The 17,155-nt window shown below is 49.4% G+C and overlaps 7 protein-coding genes across 7 annotated transcripts; 2 read left to right on the top strand and 5 right to left on the bottom strand.

Moving 5' to 3' along the window:
* Nucleotides 1–140: 140 nt before the first annotated feature.
* On the bottom strand, nucleotides 141–806 carry Aspvir_002611 (peptide-methionine (R)-S-oxide reductase; the record flags this gene model as incomplete). The annotated part of the gene is made up of 2 exons (XM_043274209.1): nucleotides 141–511; nucleotides 572–806. The coding sequence occupies 2 exons, from the start codon at nucleotides 804–806 to the stop codon at nucleotides 141–143; spliced, it is 606 nt and encodes a 201-aa protein (XP_043130144.1).
* A 353-nt stretch (nucleotides 807–1,159) lies between these two features.
* Nucleotides 1,160–2,901, bottom strand: Aspvir_002612 (Smr domain protein; the record flags this gene model as incomplete). The annotated part of the gene is made up of 2 exons (XM_043274210.1): nucleotides 1,160–2,797; nucleotides 2,872–2,901. 2 exons carry the CDS (start codon nucleotides 2,899–2,901, stop codon nucleotides 1,160–1,162), a joined length of 1,668 nt encoding a protein of 555 aa, XP_043130145.1.
* Nucleotides 2,902–3,575: 674 nt separating this feature from the next.
* On the bottom strand, nucleotides 3,576–3,989 carry Aspvir_002613 (uncharacterized protein; the record flags this gene model as incomplete). The annotated part of the gene is made up of 1 exon (XM_043274211.1): nucleotides 3,576–3,989. One exon carries the CDS (start codon nucleotides 3,987–3,989, stop codon nucleotides 3,576–3,578), a length of 414 nt encoding a protein of 137 aa, XP_043130146.1.
* A 2,015-nt stretch (nucleotides 3,990–6,004) lies between these two features.
* On the top strand, nucleotides 6,005–6,739 carry Aspvir_002614 (GPI anchored serine-threonine rich family protein; the record flags this gene model as incomplete). Its single annotated transcript, XM_043274212.1, has 5 exons — nucleotides 6,005–6,050; nucleotides 6,108–6,186; nucleotides 6,242–6,376; nucleotides 6,437–6,552; nucleotides 6,615–6,739. The coding sequence occupies 5 exons, from the start codon at nucleotides 6,005–6,007 to the stop codon at nucleotides 6,737–6,739; spliced, it is 501 nt and encodes a 166-aa protein (XP_043130147.1).
* A 618-nt stretch (nucleotides 6,740–7,357) lies between these two features.
* Aspvir_002615 (WD40 repeat domain-containing protein) lies at nucleotides 7,358–9,647 on the bottom strand (the record flags this gene model as incomplete). Its single annotated transcript, XM_043274213.1, has 7 exons — nucleotides 7,358–7,500; nucleotides 7,569–7,644; nucleotides 7,708–7,905; nucleotides 8,007–8,292; nucleotides 8,359–9,301; nucleotides 9,358–9,500; nucleotides 9,643–9,647. 7 exons carry the CDS (start codon nucleotides 9,645–9,647, stop codon nucleotides 7,358–7,360), a joined length of 1,794 nt encoding a protein of 597 aa, XP_043130148.1.
* A 926-nt stretch (nucleotides 9,648–10,573) lies between these two features.
* gem1 (ERMES complex Ca(2+)-binding regulatory GTPase GEM1) lies at nucleotides 10,574–12,540 on the bottom strand (the record flags this gene model as incomplete). The annotated part of the gene is made up of 2 exons (XM_043274214.1): nucleotides 10,574–12,474; nucleotides 12,531–12,540. The coding sequence occupies 2 exons, from the start codon at nucleotides 12,538–12,540 to the stop codon at nucleotides 10,574–10,576; spliced, it is 1,911 nt and encodes a 636-aa protein (XP_043130149.1).
* A 789-nt stretch (nucleotides 12,541–13,329) lies between these two features.
* On the top strand, nucleotides 13,330–14,771 carry Aspvir_002617 (SYLF and SH3 domain-containing protein; the record flags this gene model as incomplete). Its single annotated transcript, XM_043274215.1, has 4 exons — nucleotides 13,330–13,372; nucleotides 13,464–13,567; nucleotides 13,632–14,692; nucleotides 14,750–14,771. The coding sequence occupies 4 exons, from the start codon at nucleotides 13,330–13,332 to the stop codon at nucleotides 14,769–14,771; spliced, it is 1,230 nt and encodes a 409-aa protein (XP_043130150.1).
* Between the last annotated feature and the right edge of the window lie 2,384 nt (nucleotides 14,772–17,155).

The raw sequence follows: 17,155 nt of genomic DNA on the forward strand, positions 1-17,155 counted from the left end.
TTGGAATAAAGCCTTGAGAATTTTTCTATAAATGCATGTTATGGTCCACTGTGTGCCCCTCACCTCATCCCATGACCCTTGCCGTGCAGAATATCATCATCAAATTGCAACTATATAATTGTGTTTCCGCACCTCAAATCTCAAGCCTTCGACTTCACTGCCTCCTCATCCTCTGTAAACTTCAAACTAATACTGTTCACACAATGCCTCTCATCTGTTGGCGTAGAATACCCCTCGCCCTTGAAGACATGACCCAAATGACCCCCGCAGCTACTACACACAATCTCTGTCCGCTCCATCCCAAACGAGCGATCCGTGTGTCTGGTCACTGCCCCGGGGATGGAGTCAAAGTACGCAGGCCAGCCGCACCCGGACTTGAATTTATGCGAGGCCTTGTAGAGCGGGGCATTGCAGCCGGCGCAGGCGTAGATGCCCTTGGACGGGTACTGGGAGTCATATTCGCCTGTGTAAGGGGGCTCAGTGCCTTTTTCGCGCAGGACGCGAAATTGTTCTGTTTGATAGATTAGATTGCTATTCTTTGGTGCATAGTGTATTGTCGAGGGATGCTCACCTGGAGACAGGACTGCCCGCCATTCCGCCTCACTTCGCTGGTCGGGGTGGGACATGTTGGACTCCTCAGCTTTGGCACTTGAGCTGAAGAATGAGCTTAGGAATGGAATGGTGGGCGCAGCTTTGAGGGCTGTGGTTCTTGAAATTGGAAAAGGTATTCTGGTAATGGATCGTGGAGTGATGAAAGGTGTGGTGGTGAGGAGGCGGAGAAAACGAGTGAGATGTTGGAAACGCATCGGGATGGACTAGAATTATGGGCTCTGGATTAGTGAGAAGATCAGGTCGAGAATCCTACATAGATTTACCCGTAGAAGCCTCAGCCACGCATGGGGGGAAGCGAGGCTTGTATCAGATTATCGATGCATTGCTGAATCTCCGATTTGCCTCTTACGTTTTACGTCATCATGCGGAGAATCACCGCCGCCAAAAAGTATGCAGAGGAAATGGGTATATTGTAAACAGGTAAACAAATATGTCCGTTAGATGCGGTATTCACCGACATTAAATCCTTGGACATCAACTAGACAAACAGATGAAATAACTGTAGGGTATCTTAAACATGATCATGAGCTGAAAATGGCGTAACATGTCAACGACGTCGAACAACACCGGTCACCGTCAAAACACCCTCACCCACTTCTACTCTCCATCCTTCCCTGGCCAGCATCTTACCAACAGCCGGCCCCAAGCGAGACGTGCCATCATGGCTGTGGCGTCCGACTCCGGTGATGATGCGAAAGCCTGATCGCGCTGCCTCGCCGCCGCGCATGTACTTCGCATCGCCAAGAGAGTCCCACCATTCGGCGACGCGTGAACTGGCGATGCGAACGGCATCATGGACCGAGACACCATGCAGATCCAATGAATTTGAGGTTGACTGCGAATCGACTAGAGCATCGGCCGCAGCGGCAGCCTCCCGCTTTGCCCGCTCGAGATGGTCTCGGCCCACAGAGGAGTAGTAAGCAGCTGCTCCGCCCATTAATTTGTCCGATTTTCCGCGACGGTAAGCTGCTGAGGCTTTGTGGAAAGCCTCTGCACTGGCCACGAAGTGGTCGCCAGCGGTCACTCTAGCAGTATCATGATGAAGGACTCGCGACTCCACAGAAGACCTCTTGGGTTCATCATCATCGAGGTCCAATGGTGGAGGCGCGGTGGTGATTTTGATCAAGTTAGACACAGAACTGGCCGCTGGACGGGTAAGCATGGCGACTGCCAGCTCGCCGGCGGCAGAAGTTGAATTGTGAGTGATTTTCAGTAGCCCACCCAGTAGTGTTGGCGCAACAGACGGAAATTCTTGCGTCAATTCTGCAACTTGTGCAAGCATTACGGGGTGCGCATTGATATGTCTTTCCTCAGGCGCATGTGCCATCGCAAGAGATCGAATAGTTAGTGGCAGTGAAGCTCCGTTAGCATGATAAGCAGAAGTGACAGCCTCTTTCTTCAGGACAGGTAAAGTCCTAGAACAGACGAACTCGATATCTTTTTGACCAGCGTCCCATTTGTTCATGGGGATATTCTCATCCTGCATGTATCCTGAGGCTGACGGAGAAGAGTGTCCCTGAACCGGATTGTTCTTATTCTTTCCCTTGCGCCTGCGATTCTTCTTTCGCCCAGTGCCTCCATTGGAACACTCGCCAAAGCCATCGATGCCCTTTGGAATGGCAAACTTAGTTCCGTCTTCATCTTCATGCTGCTCATCAAAGAAAGCAATGTTCAAGAGCACATCCATGGCGCGATCAATATCACCATCTGACTTCCTAAGCGAATGCTGCACGGTAAAGCGATCCACAGAGGGGAACATATCTGTCAGATAACCAACTTTGTCGTCCTCAGAGGCGCCAGAGAGCGACAGCGACCCGTCAGGGCCGATCGTGTAGCGCAAGGAATTGCTTCTGCCCTGACTCCTCGTGCGCCTGTCATCCAGACCAACGGAGGAGAAGTCGGAGGCGAGGCTGGTGAGATCTGTTTCGCGCGACGGGGCAGTGCCGTTTTGCGAGCCGCTGCGCTCCGACAGGATGCCATCTGCATCACCGGTAGTGCCAGGACTCAGTCCGCTGGTTCCGGATGGATCGAAGGGTAGATCTTCCTGTTCCCATGCTGATAATTTCAAGGCGTCCAGGGTGTCGCGGAGTTGCTGGACCTGTGTGGGGGTTTCCAAGTCATAGTCGAAAACGATAGCTGTGAACAAAGCTGAATCCAGAGGAGGGCAATATTCCTTTTCAAGCTCCTAGACGTTCGAAACAGCACAAGTCCAACAATTAGCTTCCTGTCCACTCAGGCTCCAGACGTGTAGGAACTGACTTTCAATAGGCTATTGCCTATGTCACCCATCTTCAAAATCGCTGATTATATGTCGACAGTGTATTCGGAGTCTCTTTATCATTACTTGGAGAGTGAGAATCTCAGAATTTCCTTCGATCATTAAGCAGGGTGATCAAGGCTGTTTGTGCTGAGAAACCACAAATTCGTCGGGGCGGGGAAGATTCAACGATGCACCAATCACAGATGACATAATGGGCTGTTTGCGATCCCAACCGCCAGCCAGCTTCGTGACCTCATTGATAAGACTACCTAGGATTGTTCAAATGTTCAAAGATGACCTAAGATCCAGAGGGCCCTTTAGATAATGAGCAGCGTCTGAGGTACTTTGAGGGAGCATAACAGGTCATCTCTACATTCTCCTTTGGCCACATCATTCAGAATTATGAGGTTCCCGCGAGAAAATAAATCATTTAGATTTTGACTAACATGATCAACATTGCTGATACTGATGCAAGGGAAGCTTAGGCAGAAACAATAGCAGCGTTATCCTCGACACTCCGAGAGGTATAAGCCAAAAGATGACCGGAAAGGAGCAAACAATAGAAATCCCGGGCACCCGATAAGTCAATGCCCACCCAACTCACCCCTGTTCTCCGCCGACATTATCAAAAGAAATGGAATCCTTGCTCTTCTGATGACGTGTTTGGTTTCGCTGTCATGAATGCTCAAGGTGTGAAGCATATTCAAGCAACAGTCTCGTCTTCTGGGCTGTCACCCTCATCGGCGTCTTGACCCTCCTCATCGGCGTCTTGACCACCCTCGCCGCCCTGGGAAAGGTCGCCAGAACCAGACAGTCCTTGGTTCGTTTCGTCATTACTGGTTTGAGAGTCAGAGGTCAAAGTTCCAGTTGGGAAAATCATATTCCCAGTGCCGGTTGAGGAGCCTGAGCCGCTCGTGGACGGAATGATGCCAGAGAACAACGACCCAAACGGATTGGTGGTTGAGCCTGTGGTGGTGCCGGAAGAACCTGTATTCGCCAGATCACCGAAATCAAAGCCCTCGAAACCCTGACGTTTATCTTTCGGGGAGCCTTGAATGGGGACGGCGAGGAGTATCTCGCATAGGCCGAGGAGGATGGTAACAGTCTTGAGATTCATGGTGAGTTTGTGAGAGAGATTTTATGGGTTCTTGGAGGAAAGCAGTAGAAGAAAGCCTGGGTGATGGTTGATGCTCTCAAGCTGGGCTCGAGGGAGGCCTTCTAGCCTCCTTTATACTATATTATTTTGAAACCACCCAGGCGCCTCCTCGACGCAAGAATCCTCGACGTTCACACCCTCGACCAATACGTACCCCCTGCCCGATGCTGATTGAAATCCTCTAGAAGTGGACGAGCTTGAGTTGTAGTAACAGCATGGAACAAGTAATCACTGCATAACCAGGTTCATATCCTCGATTCCCTTCTGCTTGTGTGGAAGCAGTCGGTATTGCAAGGAGTTGTGTGATTCTTCTTGCCTGGTTGCCGCAGAAGCTCAGGCCAAAGAATCAGCATAACATATGCTGTATTGTATGAAGTTCAGGCAGCAGGGAAATCAACTGCGCCAGATTATTGTGACTGTAACACTGTGATGATGCAGAGCACTATTTTAATTCTGATTAGCTGGTCATGACTAGAATCTCCATACGCAGCATCCCGAGATCCAATACTTTGGTCATTTCATTGACTTTTTCTGTAAGTGTCCCTCGAAATGGAGATTTTGTATAGACCTGCAGCGCTCAGGATATCACCGCAGCCTGCCAGACCTGATCGCTATCCATTCCATTAGTAAATGGGTAGGTAGTTGCAGGAGCATGTTGGATAACGTCATGGATGACCGTCGACAGGCTCTGCTGCAACAAGGAACCCCGAGAAGCCAACTTTCTTCTTGCAAAGAAGAGGAGATGAGTGTTGTTAGATGTTGACTGACCCAAGGCTACTGGAGGGCATCGATATCGTTTCGCCACTTTGGGCATAAGGCTTTCCATACAAGTGTTCAGCTGTAGCCTGTATCGTTCTTATTGTCTATTGACTCACGACAGATGATTATATTCTTGAAGAGGATGGGATGTGCGTCTAGTCTGCACCGTGATATCGGCAGGCCATTGATGGCTCATATGCACTGCACATCGGTGGACCCGTCATCACGAAGACTGCAACCCATAGTCACAGGATTTGAATAACTTGAATTGGCGTTGACCGACAATACACAGATCAATTCCAGGCTAGTAGCAACAAAGGCTTTCCGGTTGCTTTAAACTCAAGCGTAGCTTGTCCTTTGTTTGTGTAGTCAAGTAGCGGGACAAAGGGAAGACTGAGAACAGACCATACCTGTATGACCAGGAAACTCGCCCGTGGCCTATTCATTAGTCTCTGGGGAAACACCATACTTCCAGGGACAGTAGAGAGATTTGCGCACTCGTTGGTTTAAAGTCCGTCTAGGTGAAACTATTAGTCCTCATAGCTCTTCTTTACGGATTAACGTCCCTCACTCGCTAGAAAGGGGCCAATAGCCTCAAGGATTTATCTAGGATACCCATTCATGCCATAAAAAGGCATAGAGACGCTTGCTCTCGGCAATTGAAGCCCAGCAATGTAGCCCAACAACGTGTCGTAGACCAGCAGCTATTCCTTACATCGAAGAAGCACCAAATGGTGAAGACATGACCTGTCTTGATGTTGAGTACGGACAACATCTATCCTCTATATATTCAGGGCACGAGGGCTCAATCACCACTCAGTCGTGTCTTTTTAGACACACAGTCAATATGGCCACACCATCGACTCAGTAAACTTACATCTTCAATACTGCCAATCAAAGACGCAATGCCGGAGTCCATGACTTTCGTCGCTGGAGCTATAAAGGAGAAAAGACATATCAGATGGAATCCCTCGCGTCAGCGCACGACCGCAGACGTATCCAAATAAACAACAAAATATGCTAACCTCGCTTCGGTTCAGGAATAGACAGCCAAGGGAGGTCTTGGACCTTGTATTCTATAAAGCCGGTAGTCGTCCTCATGCATTGAGCAGCTATCCATTACCATTGACTTCAAGACCAAAAGGTCCTTCCTTCCACCAGTCTACTACCTATTCATCTGAGATATACCACCTTAAACTGATAGAACTTCGGTCACAATGCGTTTCTTTAACTCAATCGTTGCTCTCGCAGCTACCGCCGCCGGTACGTCTTCCCTCTATTCCTCTTCACGAGGCGATGGCCTTCCTAACTAGACCTAAGCCCTCACCATCACATCCCCCAAGAGCCTGGATCAGGTGGACATGAGCAAGTCCGTCAATATAGAATGGCAATATGTCCAGTAAGTCCTCCTGCACAAACACCTCTATGGAACAAACACTAAATCATAGCAACAGATCCGACCCCCAGAACTTCTCCATCGTCCTCGTCAACATGATCACCCAGCCCCCCGTCAATAAACTCATCGCCAAGGAAGTCAAAGCCTCCAATGAGAAGTACACCGTGGACGGTGTCTCTGGTATTCCCAAGGCGTACGTCCAAATTTTGATATCCGTTTCCAGCTACAAGCTAGGCTGACTCTGAATTAAAAGAAACGGCTACCAGATCAACTTCGTCAGCACCGGACCCACGAACACGGGAATCCTGGCCCAGTCTCCCCAGTTCAACGTCACAGACATCAAGCCTGAGCCAAAGACTACTTCCACCGGTAAGATTTCTCAATCAAAGATAACCTGGATCCTACATTCTAACATCTTTTGCCTCTCGCAGAGAGCCAAACCGCCACCGCGACAGCTTCCACTACAGCTACCGCCACGACCAACGCTGCTGCATCTCTCATCGCCCCAGCCGCTGTGGGCTCATTTATCCTGGGTCTTTTCGCTCTGGTTGCGTAAATTAGACTCTCAGTGAGCAAGTAAGGGTGTCTGAGACTGACGTCATACTATGAAATTTGGGGATGTTCTTGGTATATATACATTTTTCCAGGGCATGATTTCCGACGGATATGAACTGTGATACTGATATGATGGATGAGAACATGCTTTTTACTGCATCTAATTGTCTATGCAAAGTAATAAATAATTGATAATTGATAACGAACTTCTTTCCTGGTTTTGGGTTCACCGCTGCTCTTCGTGGTGTGCGTTAGTATTGAAAACTTGATCCTCATGCAAGGAGAGCAGGCTAGTGATGTATGCATGCACATCTTCAGTCCATAGTGGATTTCCATGTGCACTCATCACACTGCTGTTAGCTCGAATCTGTTTTCGGCTTCTTGGGAGGTCTCCTGCTTGTTCTGTCTGCGACCTGCCAGCATACATCCATATTAAGGCATAAGTCGACTTCGTGGGTTTGAAATCCTTTCGTCCAAACTAGAAGTGGTCGACACACCTACTCGGAAGTTGGTGTGGATCAATACAGGGATGAATTGTCTTGAGTAAAAGCAAATGGGTATACTAGTGGAATGTACATATATACAGAAGTAGTCAAGCGTCAGCCTTTGTCCCAAGTCCTCACAGCGAGCCCATGGTCGATTCAGCAAACCCCGAGACGGATCCAGATCCAGCTGCGCTGGCGCTGACCGCAGGTGACGATGACTGGTCATTGTACTTGTCATTTATGCCTTCTCGAGGACGGTCCCAGGTGCGAATGTGGCCTGTTGACCTCATGTTAGCGGCTGTCTCCTGAGACGACAAGCGATGTATAGAAATCAGGGCGAACTACCTTCAAGAGAAGAGGTCATGATACAATCTTCTTGAAAGCCCAGCCAGCAGATAGGGTCCGTGCCAACGACTTTGGACTTTGAAGTTGTCAGCTCAAGATTCAATGGTCCAAATGCTTATGAGCATTATTCAGAACTTACCATGATAGGCGGCAGTAAGGCCGTGCGTGCTCTGGGCTCTACAGGGTGACGGACAGCTTGGTCGCAACTTTCATAGGTGTTTGCTGTCCTTTGAGAATCTGACCTCATCCTGTTGCCCGCACTGTCAGCTCGGTGACGATTGCCATACTGTGAACTGCCAGCGACCATGCTTGTTCGCTGACGGGCGCTGGCTTGATGCTGTTAAAGATTCGTCAGCACAGTGAATCAAACCTCACAATCTTGAAGTAATTTAACAATTCGAGTGTGTATGCTGGTCTCGTGATAAAGGGGATACGTACCACTTTCGGTCGATGCAGCATGCCAACGCTAAAGTCCCACAGAAGAAGCCTGCAGTCGTCACCAACACTCCCAAATCTGTAGGTCCGTTCGTCGCACTGCCACGGATCGAAGGCGACCGCGGAAACCCAAGAGTTGTGACCCTGACAACGAGCTACGATTTTGCGCTCTGGAAAAGACCAAATAGTCACTAGATCATCCTGTCCGCCAGTGACAATGTATTTGCCATCAGGCGACCAGCAGACGCAGATGAGTCCACCGTAGTAACTGCGAAAAATGTCCAACACTCTAAGCGGCTCGTTAGCTGCCTGCGAAAACACTGAATTTAAGATAGTAGGAACAGGGGAGACCTACTCCTCTTTCAAGTAGTCCATCACTCGTAAAGAGCCATCATCCAAGACAACTGCCAGATGCCTTTGGTCTGGGGAGAATGCAAAGTGTGATATTCTTTGGTTTGCAAGTTTCCAAAGAGCGACAGGGTTAGTCTTTTGGTTCCTAGAGTTGACGGACTTTAGCACCTGCAGCGGCTGTCTGCTGGACGCCTTGAGTGCCTCCGCTGACTGATCCTGAATTTCAGGGGTGAAAAGAGCATCTTCCTTCTCCTTATCGTAGACTACTAATTGTCCGTTTGCGTGCGAAGCCATAAACAGATTTTCCGACCCAGGAATCCATTTAATATGAGTGACCGGAGAATTGCTGACGACTCCATTCTTATTTATTCGGGCGTACTTTTGAAAAATAGGCTCATACCAGATGATGTCACCTGCAGAGGAACCCATGACCATGTCGATGTGAGAAGGGCTTTTGGTGAGCTCATTAATATCGTGACACAACATGTGCGCCTTTGTGAAGAGGATCTTAGCAAGCGGCTCTTCCTTCTGCTTCGCACTGAGATCAAGCCATTGGAAGGCGCGGTTGATGTTGGCGAAAGCAAAAAGGCCCTCCGGACTCCGCTCATTCAACCGCTTTGTGGCTGCTTCATGAGTGATGACCCGGGATACGAAAGAGGAACTGCTCTTTATAATGTTGTTCTTGGGTTTCCGCCTTTTCAGTCCGTCCTTGACAGGAGCAGGTACCAGCGCCGGGTTTCCATCTCCAAAAGGGGGCGCTGTTACGATCTGCTTCGAGATGAACGCGGGAGTCTTGCTTCGAGGGCTGACACAAACTAGCGAAACTTTGACGCCGGATGTCGGAGGCGTAGGAACAGTCGCGAGAGGATTTGGATTTATAATTGGAGCTTCAGATGGGTGTGGAGGAGGGGTTGCTAGGTGCAGGTTGTCCTTGAGTTCATAGGTGCCTAATTGAAAGTCCTTGTTAGTCCTAGTTGTCGAGACTTCTCGGATACAGACGCACCTTCTCCAACTTGTAGCGGGCAGCCGCCTTCTGGATGACTGATTATGTTGTTGGTCTCTATGACCGGCACTGCCATGCCATTTGCCGCACCAGCGGCATAAGCGACTGGCATGGTGTAGCGAGGAGGCGGAGGCGGAAGCACACTAGGGAGGGCAAGTCAGCAAAACTGAGTTCGCAGTAGATATCCAGGCTCCCCGCCAGTCCCTAGGAACGACACGCGACAAGCAAGAGATAATAAAGGAAAAACTGATGGCGACCATCAGGTGTAGCAAGGGAGAGTCTTACAACATGGTTGCGGTTGCGATAGAGTGGCGCTAACTCATGTAAACTAGAATATTCTTGTATATGCTGCAGTGGCAGCAGTGAATAATAGATGAAAGGCAATCAATGTTGACTAGGACAATAGGTGAATCCTGCTGAGTCCACAGTCGCACTGAAATGCTCCTAAGAGCGGCAAACCTAAGCAGAGCTGCGCAGGGTAGTGTGTGACGCTGAGATCTGCAATGAATGCGATGTAGTGAGGGACGATATTAGGAGATAGAGGAATCGTGGAGTATAAATTTCTTCAAGCCAGTGTTCGGACGTTGAGATCGGCGCTCAGGTATATCTACCTCTCACATCGGTTAGTCGATCACGCATACACGTGGAGGGGAAAAACAATCAGCAGACTGACCTTGGGATGTAGGATAAGCGGGTCTCGATAAAATGATAATAGCAGAATAGACGAAGAAATAATATATACAATAAAGGAGTCCCAACAGTGAGGTAGGACGAGAGATGTGAAGCGCGCAGGTTAGACTGACAACGGTGAGTGAGGAGAGGAGCGGAGAGCTGGACGGGGAAGTTTGGGAGGCCCGTGAGTCGGTTTCTGGGGTTAGTGTACTCAGCGGTTGGCTATATAGCCTATGGTTGTTCTGCCGAAGCGGTTCCTGGCCATAGGCGGGGTTTCTCGAAGGCCAAGTAACAACCCATTTATTGGCAGTTTGAGATCGTCGATCTTTACTCTAGAGGCTTTATATGTCAACCATCAAATGAAAGACCCAATTGGTATATCTAAATGCAATAATATAGAGAGGTATGAGTGGATATTTTAGTCTCTTCCGCTGGCGCAAGCCCCGCTGCATTTCAAAGCCCATGAACAAAGCACATGCATGAACGCATAAAAGCTTCTTGGGGTATCAATCTAATTTATCCATCCAGGTACGCATTAATAAGCTCAAAGACCTATCTGTCCACTACCACTAACTCTTCGCCAAATCATCACGGCAGCAGCCCCAGCGCAAACCACTGCTCCAAGTGCTATACCCCAGGCCATCCATTTCCCCTCCACGTCTTCTTCGCTCCGGGGAAAAGCAGTGCTAGGCTCCATGGCAGCCTCTGCAATGTGTACAAACACCTCTTGGATGGAACTCCAAGTAGCACTGACATGGAGCGGCGGACTCGGCATATTCAACATGGCCGTGTACTCGTGGGGCTGGTGCTCAGCCCGTTGCGTGGTTCGATCAAGGTCGGCCTTAAGCGCAATAAAAACACTCGGAAGCTCTTCAAGATGCGGATACTTGGATCGTAGCTCGGGGATGTAGGCAAAGGAGTCCGGATCTGAGGAATCATACGTGTATACAATGACATCGCACTGATCCAGAAGCTTTGCCTGGTTTTCAAGAATGGCGGGCTCCAGTTCTCCTAGCTCATCCAAAATCAAGTAGCATTGTTTACCTCCCGGCAGCTCAACCGTGTTGACAGCAGTCCGGGGCTGGATAGTCGGGCGATAAGTGTGGCTGAAGCCCCGCGCGAGGAAGGCGTCGAGAAGCGCCGATTTGCCCGAGCCTGGAGCTCCAAGCACGTGGCCCAAGACGACATTGCGGCCCACACGTCCAGGACGCTTTCGTCTCTTTCGCGGGCGCGTGACTTTCAAGGCAGCCGTTGTAGAGGGATTACTCCTGTCGGACGACTCGAAGCCAAGATAAGCCAGATACTCCAGAGTCGTCTTCGGTGATTGGAATGTTGTCATACTCCACTGAGCAAGCCAGCCTTGAAGAGTGACGTGGCCAGCCTCATTCCGGACCGTGGAGGAAGGAAATGAGCCGTCCGCCCAAGAAGCCGGGAGACCGGGAGTCGGAGCGAACAAGGACGCCAATTCGGCGTCATTTAGGCCACCATCATTGTCTTTGTCAGACAGCAGGAAGAGATTGACAAAGAACCGATATCCTTCCGGGGACAGCTCAGCAGATGCAAAAGGCGGTACTTCGAATCGGGGATGAAGAAAGCTCTCTTGCAACGAAAGATTGTCGGTGTATTGGAATGCTCGTAGGATAATCCAGACGGTCTCGTGGCGTCCCTTTTCTGCGTACATCTTGTTCAGATGTATGAACCCTCGGCAGTCAATGCCAAATGGGGTCACAGAGTCCGGGTGTGTTTTCTGAATGGTCTCCTTGATGTGGACAAGGTCCTCCTTGCTTAGTGGCTTATCAAAGCATCTCATCTGAAAGTCTTCGATTTCTTTATCCGAAAGATAGCCATCTCGATCCTTGTCGCTCAGGTAGAAGATGCGTTGCAAGGCTGCAACCGCTGCTGGCTTCAGCGCGGACTCTTTCGAATCGAACAGCGGAGCGATCGGGTGAGTGACGGCTTTTTGACAAAGGAAGAAAGCCTCGTTGACGTTGCGATGTTCACGGGCGCTGGTACGTATACAGGAATCGATTTCCTTGAACTCCGCCATCACTGGTAGCATTTCCTCCTCGATAACTTGGGCCTCGGTATGCTCGGCGGCTAGGTCCGACTTGTTGGCGCATAATACAACAGGCACGTTGACCCCCAGAGATCGAAAGTACGGCAACCAGAATAGAGCGACTCTTTCATAGCTGTAATGATCGGAATAAACCAACAGAATCACGTTCGACTTTCTGATTTCTCGGGCCAGGTTGCTCCGCTCCTGCGGTAAAGCAGAGGTGTCCACCACTGTGGTAGTCGTGACATTCTCAGGCGTTCCGATCGTGGGAGGAATGGTAATTTGAGGTAGGATTGGCTGAATTTTGTTTGTGACGAAGACACCCTTCACGAGGGAGGTAATGAGACTGGACTTGCCAGTGCCCTCATCCCCGCAGACGCAGATGCGCACTAGGTTATATCATGTCAATATCATATCAACAGAAACGATAAAGGACCGGTCGAACCTGTAGCCATTGGTACTGGTTACGTTCTTCTATCTCAAACCATTGTCGAAATCATCTCATCAGTCCACCAAGATGGTTGCTGGGACTTGGCGCAGGTACAACTAGACATGGAATCATGATTGGAACCTTAACTCCATGACCATTGCTGATCTTCGGAGTTTCGGGTGGTCGTATTTGCAGCCTCAGGTTTCCACACATGCGGCATGTGACACTGGGAAGAGTGCGATATCCCGTACCAAGAGTGAGCCTGGACAGCGAAAGGTGGACCAACATCTTCGAACGAGGTTTATACGTATGTAGTAGTATATCATGTTCCAGCAATGTACTTACCAATTGAATATATTGAGCTTGGATGGAAGACTATCACAAGAAGGACTCAGCCACTCGCGCCCGGAGAGCTATGATGCCGGGGCCGCTACCTACGGAACTTACTAGATAGTGCGGAGTACCTCTAGAGTATCTTGACCGGCTTTGCTGTCCATCATCTGAAAGGATTTGTGCTGTGTTTGAGTGCTACACAGAAACAATAACATCAAATCCTAAGACTGCTTTTATTTTACTGGCTGCTGAAGTTAACCCACTCAACTTGTTATTCAATTATTTGGGTACCTGAACAGGTGCTTCGGGGAAGGTTGTGCTAGCTGGATCAGCCGTCATCTGTTCCACATCTGGGCGACCCATCAAGGCGAACGAACTTCCCATTGCGCAGCATTCTGCGATCACATCTTTTTTTCGTATCACTACCGACCTTTACTCTCCTGCAACTCAGTGCTCCTACGATCCGACGAGCGTAGCCAAAATGCCTCTCGGAATACACAACCCACTGCCGTCGTCGTTATCAAGTACGTATCAACATTGCTTACGTCTCAATTCCCCGCAGTTGGGTTTCCGCAGTAGGTGAGTCCCTGGCTGATCATTGTTCTTTCTCAACAGGCGAATGCAAGAAGGCGGGCAAGATTCTTGCATCTTTTATCGATCCGAGACAAGCCTTCGGTCCTGATAAGATTATTCCTCCTGAGATACTCGCTGGTGCCAAGGTAAGTTAGGGAAGCAAGTCTTATCTTAAATGCGCTTTCGCCTAGCTAATCGCTCGGTCAATAGGGTCTCGCTATTCTTACTGTCCTGAAAGCTGGCTTTCTCGGTTCTGCTCGGTTTGGCTCAGGGATTGTCGTCGCTCGTTTGGCCGATGGCACATGGTCGGCACCTTCGGCTATTGCGACCGCCGGTGCTGGGTTCGGAGGCCAAATTGGATTTGAATTGACTGATTTTGTATTCATTTTGAATGATGCAGCAGCAGTGCGGACATTCTCGCAGGTTGGGACCTTGACTTTGGGTGGAAACGTGTCAATCGCCGCAGGGCCGGTGGGAAGAAATGCGGAGGCTGCGGGCGCAGCAAGCACAAAGGGTGTCGCAGCGGTGTTCTCCTACTCGAAAACGAAAGGTCTATTTGCCGGTGTCAGCTTGGAAGGAAGCATGCTGGTCGAACGGAAGGACGCCAACGAGAAGATGTATAACAGTCGAGTCTCAGCACGTCAACTCCTTAGCGGTACTATACGACCTCCCCCCGCTGCGGACCCTCTTCTCCGAGTGCTGAACTCCCGCGCATTCCACGGAAATGGCAGAAACGGAGACACCATGTACAATGATATTCCAGTCTATGATGACAGGCATGACGACGTTGTCTGGGAAGGCCGAAGGGGCGAGGCATACGGTGAGGGGGCACGTCGTGACCGCACCGGTCTTAACGGTAACGATGACTACGAGTACCGCGACCAACCTCGGCGCGCGAATACGTGGGCAGACGACGTTTACGATCGGCCCGCCGGAGGTTTGGGCCGTTCCTCTACTATCGGTCAAGCCGATACTTTCGGCAGATACGGTGGCCGCAGTCGAAGCAACACCGCTCCATTTGAGGAAGATTACGTCTACTCCGACCGCAAGCCCAGCCGGCCAACGGCGCCCAAACCTGTCTTCGGGCAGCGCACAGGGCAAAGTGCTCCTCTGCGGGCAGATCAGGCCGTCGCATTGTACACATTTGATGCTGACCAGGAAGGAGACTTGGGCTTCAAGAAGGGAGACATCATAACGATATTGAAGCGCACGGACAAGGCGGAAGATTGGTGGACAGGCCGCATTGGCGACCGGGTCGGCATCTTTCCCAGGTGAGAACATCCTTTTCGGCGGCCCTAGGTAGACGTCCGTACTGACACAAGGATTAGCAATTATGTCGATGCAGCTTGAGTTTCCAGTCACGGCCCCTTTACTGCTTGGTGCAGAATGACATTAACGAACTGATCATCAACTCTCTGAACCAAGATGCCACGGACACATCTTGAATTATATCACAATTCCGTCTTGAAGGTCTCTTTAGCTCCTTTCATGATGTAAGCGCTGGAGTTCTTGTCCGTTAGGTGTATCCAATTTATCATTGAACGGGTCGCGAATGGAAAGAAGCAATTTCTTGTATCAGGATTCAGCGACGGCCTCTTTCTCTATATCCTTGTCTTTCACCCTTCTTTTTCAGACTCTTCCGTCCTGCGATCGACACTGCTTTTAGGACTACCTAGGATTGTTTCTTTTGCCGCCGGGTCTGATCTTAGAGAATGATTGCATGCTTGTGCTTTTCACTCATTTGTTATTAGTTGTTGTATGGCGTCACAGGCCTGCATAGTATTCAATGGCATCCAGGGAGGTTTCTGAATGCTTTATCCCTTAAGCACCACGGACATCTTTTATGGAATATCACTGGTATTCAGCAGATCCAGCAGATCCAGCAAATCCCCTGCGACAAGCAGTGTAATCATAGCCTTTACTTCGGCCATGACATAATCTGCATACCGATTGATGCATGCACATTCCATTAGAGTTTGATGAGAGGTATGTTTCAGGTCAAGCTTCTAATGGACCTAGAGTGTTTGACAGACGTTGGTCAATTTATACGATTTCGACAATAGAGCGCGATCGTGATCTGGTGCCAAGAGTACTCGTAGGTTTGGATGTTGAGGCGTGGTATGGTGACCGACGATAGGCACGAGACCTGCTATGATGACCATTAACCACACAAAGTAAGAGGACTACGAGAGAATAACAACAACAACAAGATATCTACTGTAATCATCGTAGGAGGAACCCTTGAAAAGAAAGCCCGGACACGCCATTGGGTCACAATTTTTGTCTCTATGCAAATGAGTGCCTATATTGAATGACCAGTCAGCTGAAATAAAGTTCTGTATGCACTAGATATGGGGGACGCCAGCACGAGGAAAGCCGTTCGGTGGAGCCGCGCATGAGCACCAAAAGTCACGTCTACTGCGGGTGAGGTCACCCATATTATGCCAGTAGTCAGTTTCAATCCCACTTGATGCATTTCTGCTTCGAGTCCTGCTTGGCCCGAGGTATGGATGACTGGAGATTTGCTTAGTGAATGATCAGCGCTGCCGTTATGCACTCCATAACCCACAATCCTTTATCTGGAGAACCGTTAAGGAACAGCCACGGGCGGTAAGGAGCTCATAAAATCGCTAACCGAGGACTGTGATTTGAGGCTGATAGAGACCAGTAGTCCACTCATAGTCCAGGACTCAGGAGTCATAGTCACTCTGGCTCGATGATCGTCATCTGTCCATAGTTCATACAGGGTCAGTATGTAGTTGTGACCAGATCGGATCGTCCATAGAGCGGCGGCCCAGACTTGAGTTGGGCCACGAGTGGAGCTAAACCGATGACCGATACAGAGTGGAACGATCTATGAATACAGCCTACATTATTAGCAACGGGTTCGAGACGGTATGAATTTGAATTGAAATTGGCGAATTTTGCTGTATGGAGTTTGAGTGAGGAGGAACTACTCGTAGGCAGGCGATGTGATCGAGGTTGAAACATAACCTGAGGCACACGAGTTACCGTCAGTACGGAGGTATGTGGATGCACTCCATGTCTTAGACTAGTTTAGATATTCTGGAATTTGTTAGAAGTAGATGGTCATTTGCTCAGTATGTCATTAATTGTCTTTGAGGCCATTATTCAAGAAATAAGGTAGCCAATTGAACTGAATAAAAGCGGAAACACAATTGTCCAGGGTACCTTACTTTGTGGTACCTGTTTATCGCCTGATAAGAATAATACCCAAGAACTCAAACCCCCCAAAGACCAAGGGTAGCCTAAACTTCCTAACCCAACGCTTGTTATGGAGCAGTAGGGATGTCTTGAAAAGACACTACTAAATACAAAGGAAGTTTAGCTGCTTCTTTCTTACTTACTTACTTACCTTCTGCTCATATTCCTTAATTATTCCGCTGATTATTATGCTCTCCACCTACAGCTAATTCTCATCACTCTTCCTCCTTACTGAAAGTTCTTACTCCTACTTGCTGGACGTTGTTGTCGCCGGATGCCTAGCCGTCAGCCTTTCCCTTATTGTCTTCGTTCCTTGCTCCCTGGTGGATGTTTTTCCCCGTCGAACACTATTGCCGTTGCTGCCAGTGTTTCTTCCCCGCTTCCATGATCATCCTTCACTCTCTCCCGGCCTAGGTGCTATATACATTCCTGTTTGACCTCCCTCTCCACAATCGACTTTCCCGTCGACCCTTCTGTCCTCAGCAAAATTCGGGAAGACGCTTTTACGA

The sequence above is a fragment of the Aspergillus viridinutans genome (assembly GCF_018404265.1).
Source record: "Aspergillus viridinutans IFM 47045 DNA, scaffold_12, whole genome shotgun sequence".
In the NCBI taxonomy this organism is placed as follows: domain Eukaryota; kingdom Fungi; phylum Ascomycota; class Eurotiomycetes; order Eurotiales; family Aspergillaceae; genus Aspergillus; species Aspergillus viridinutans.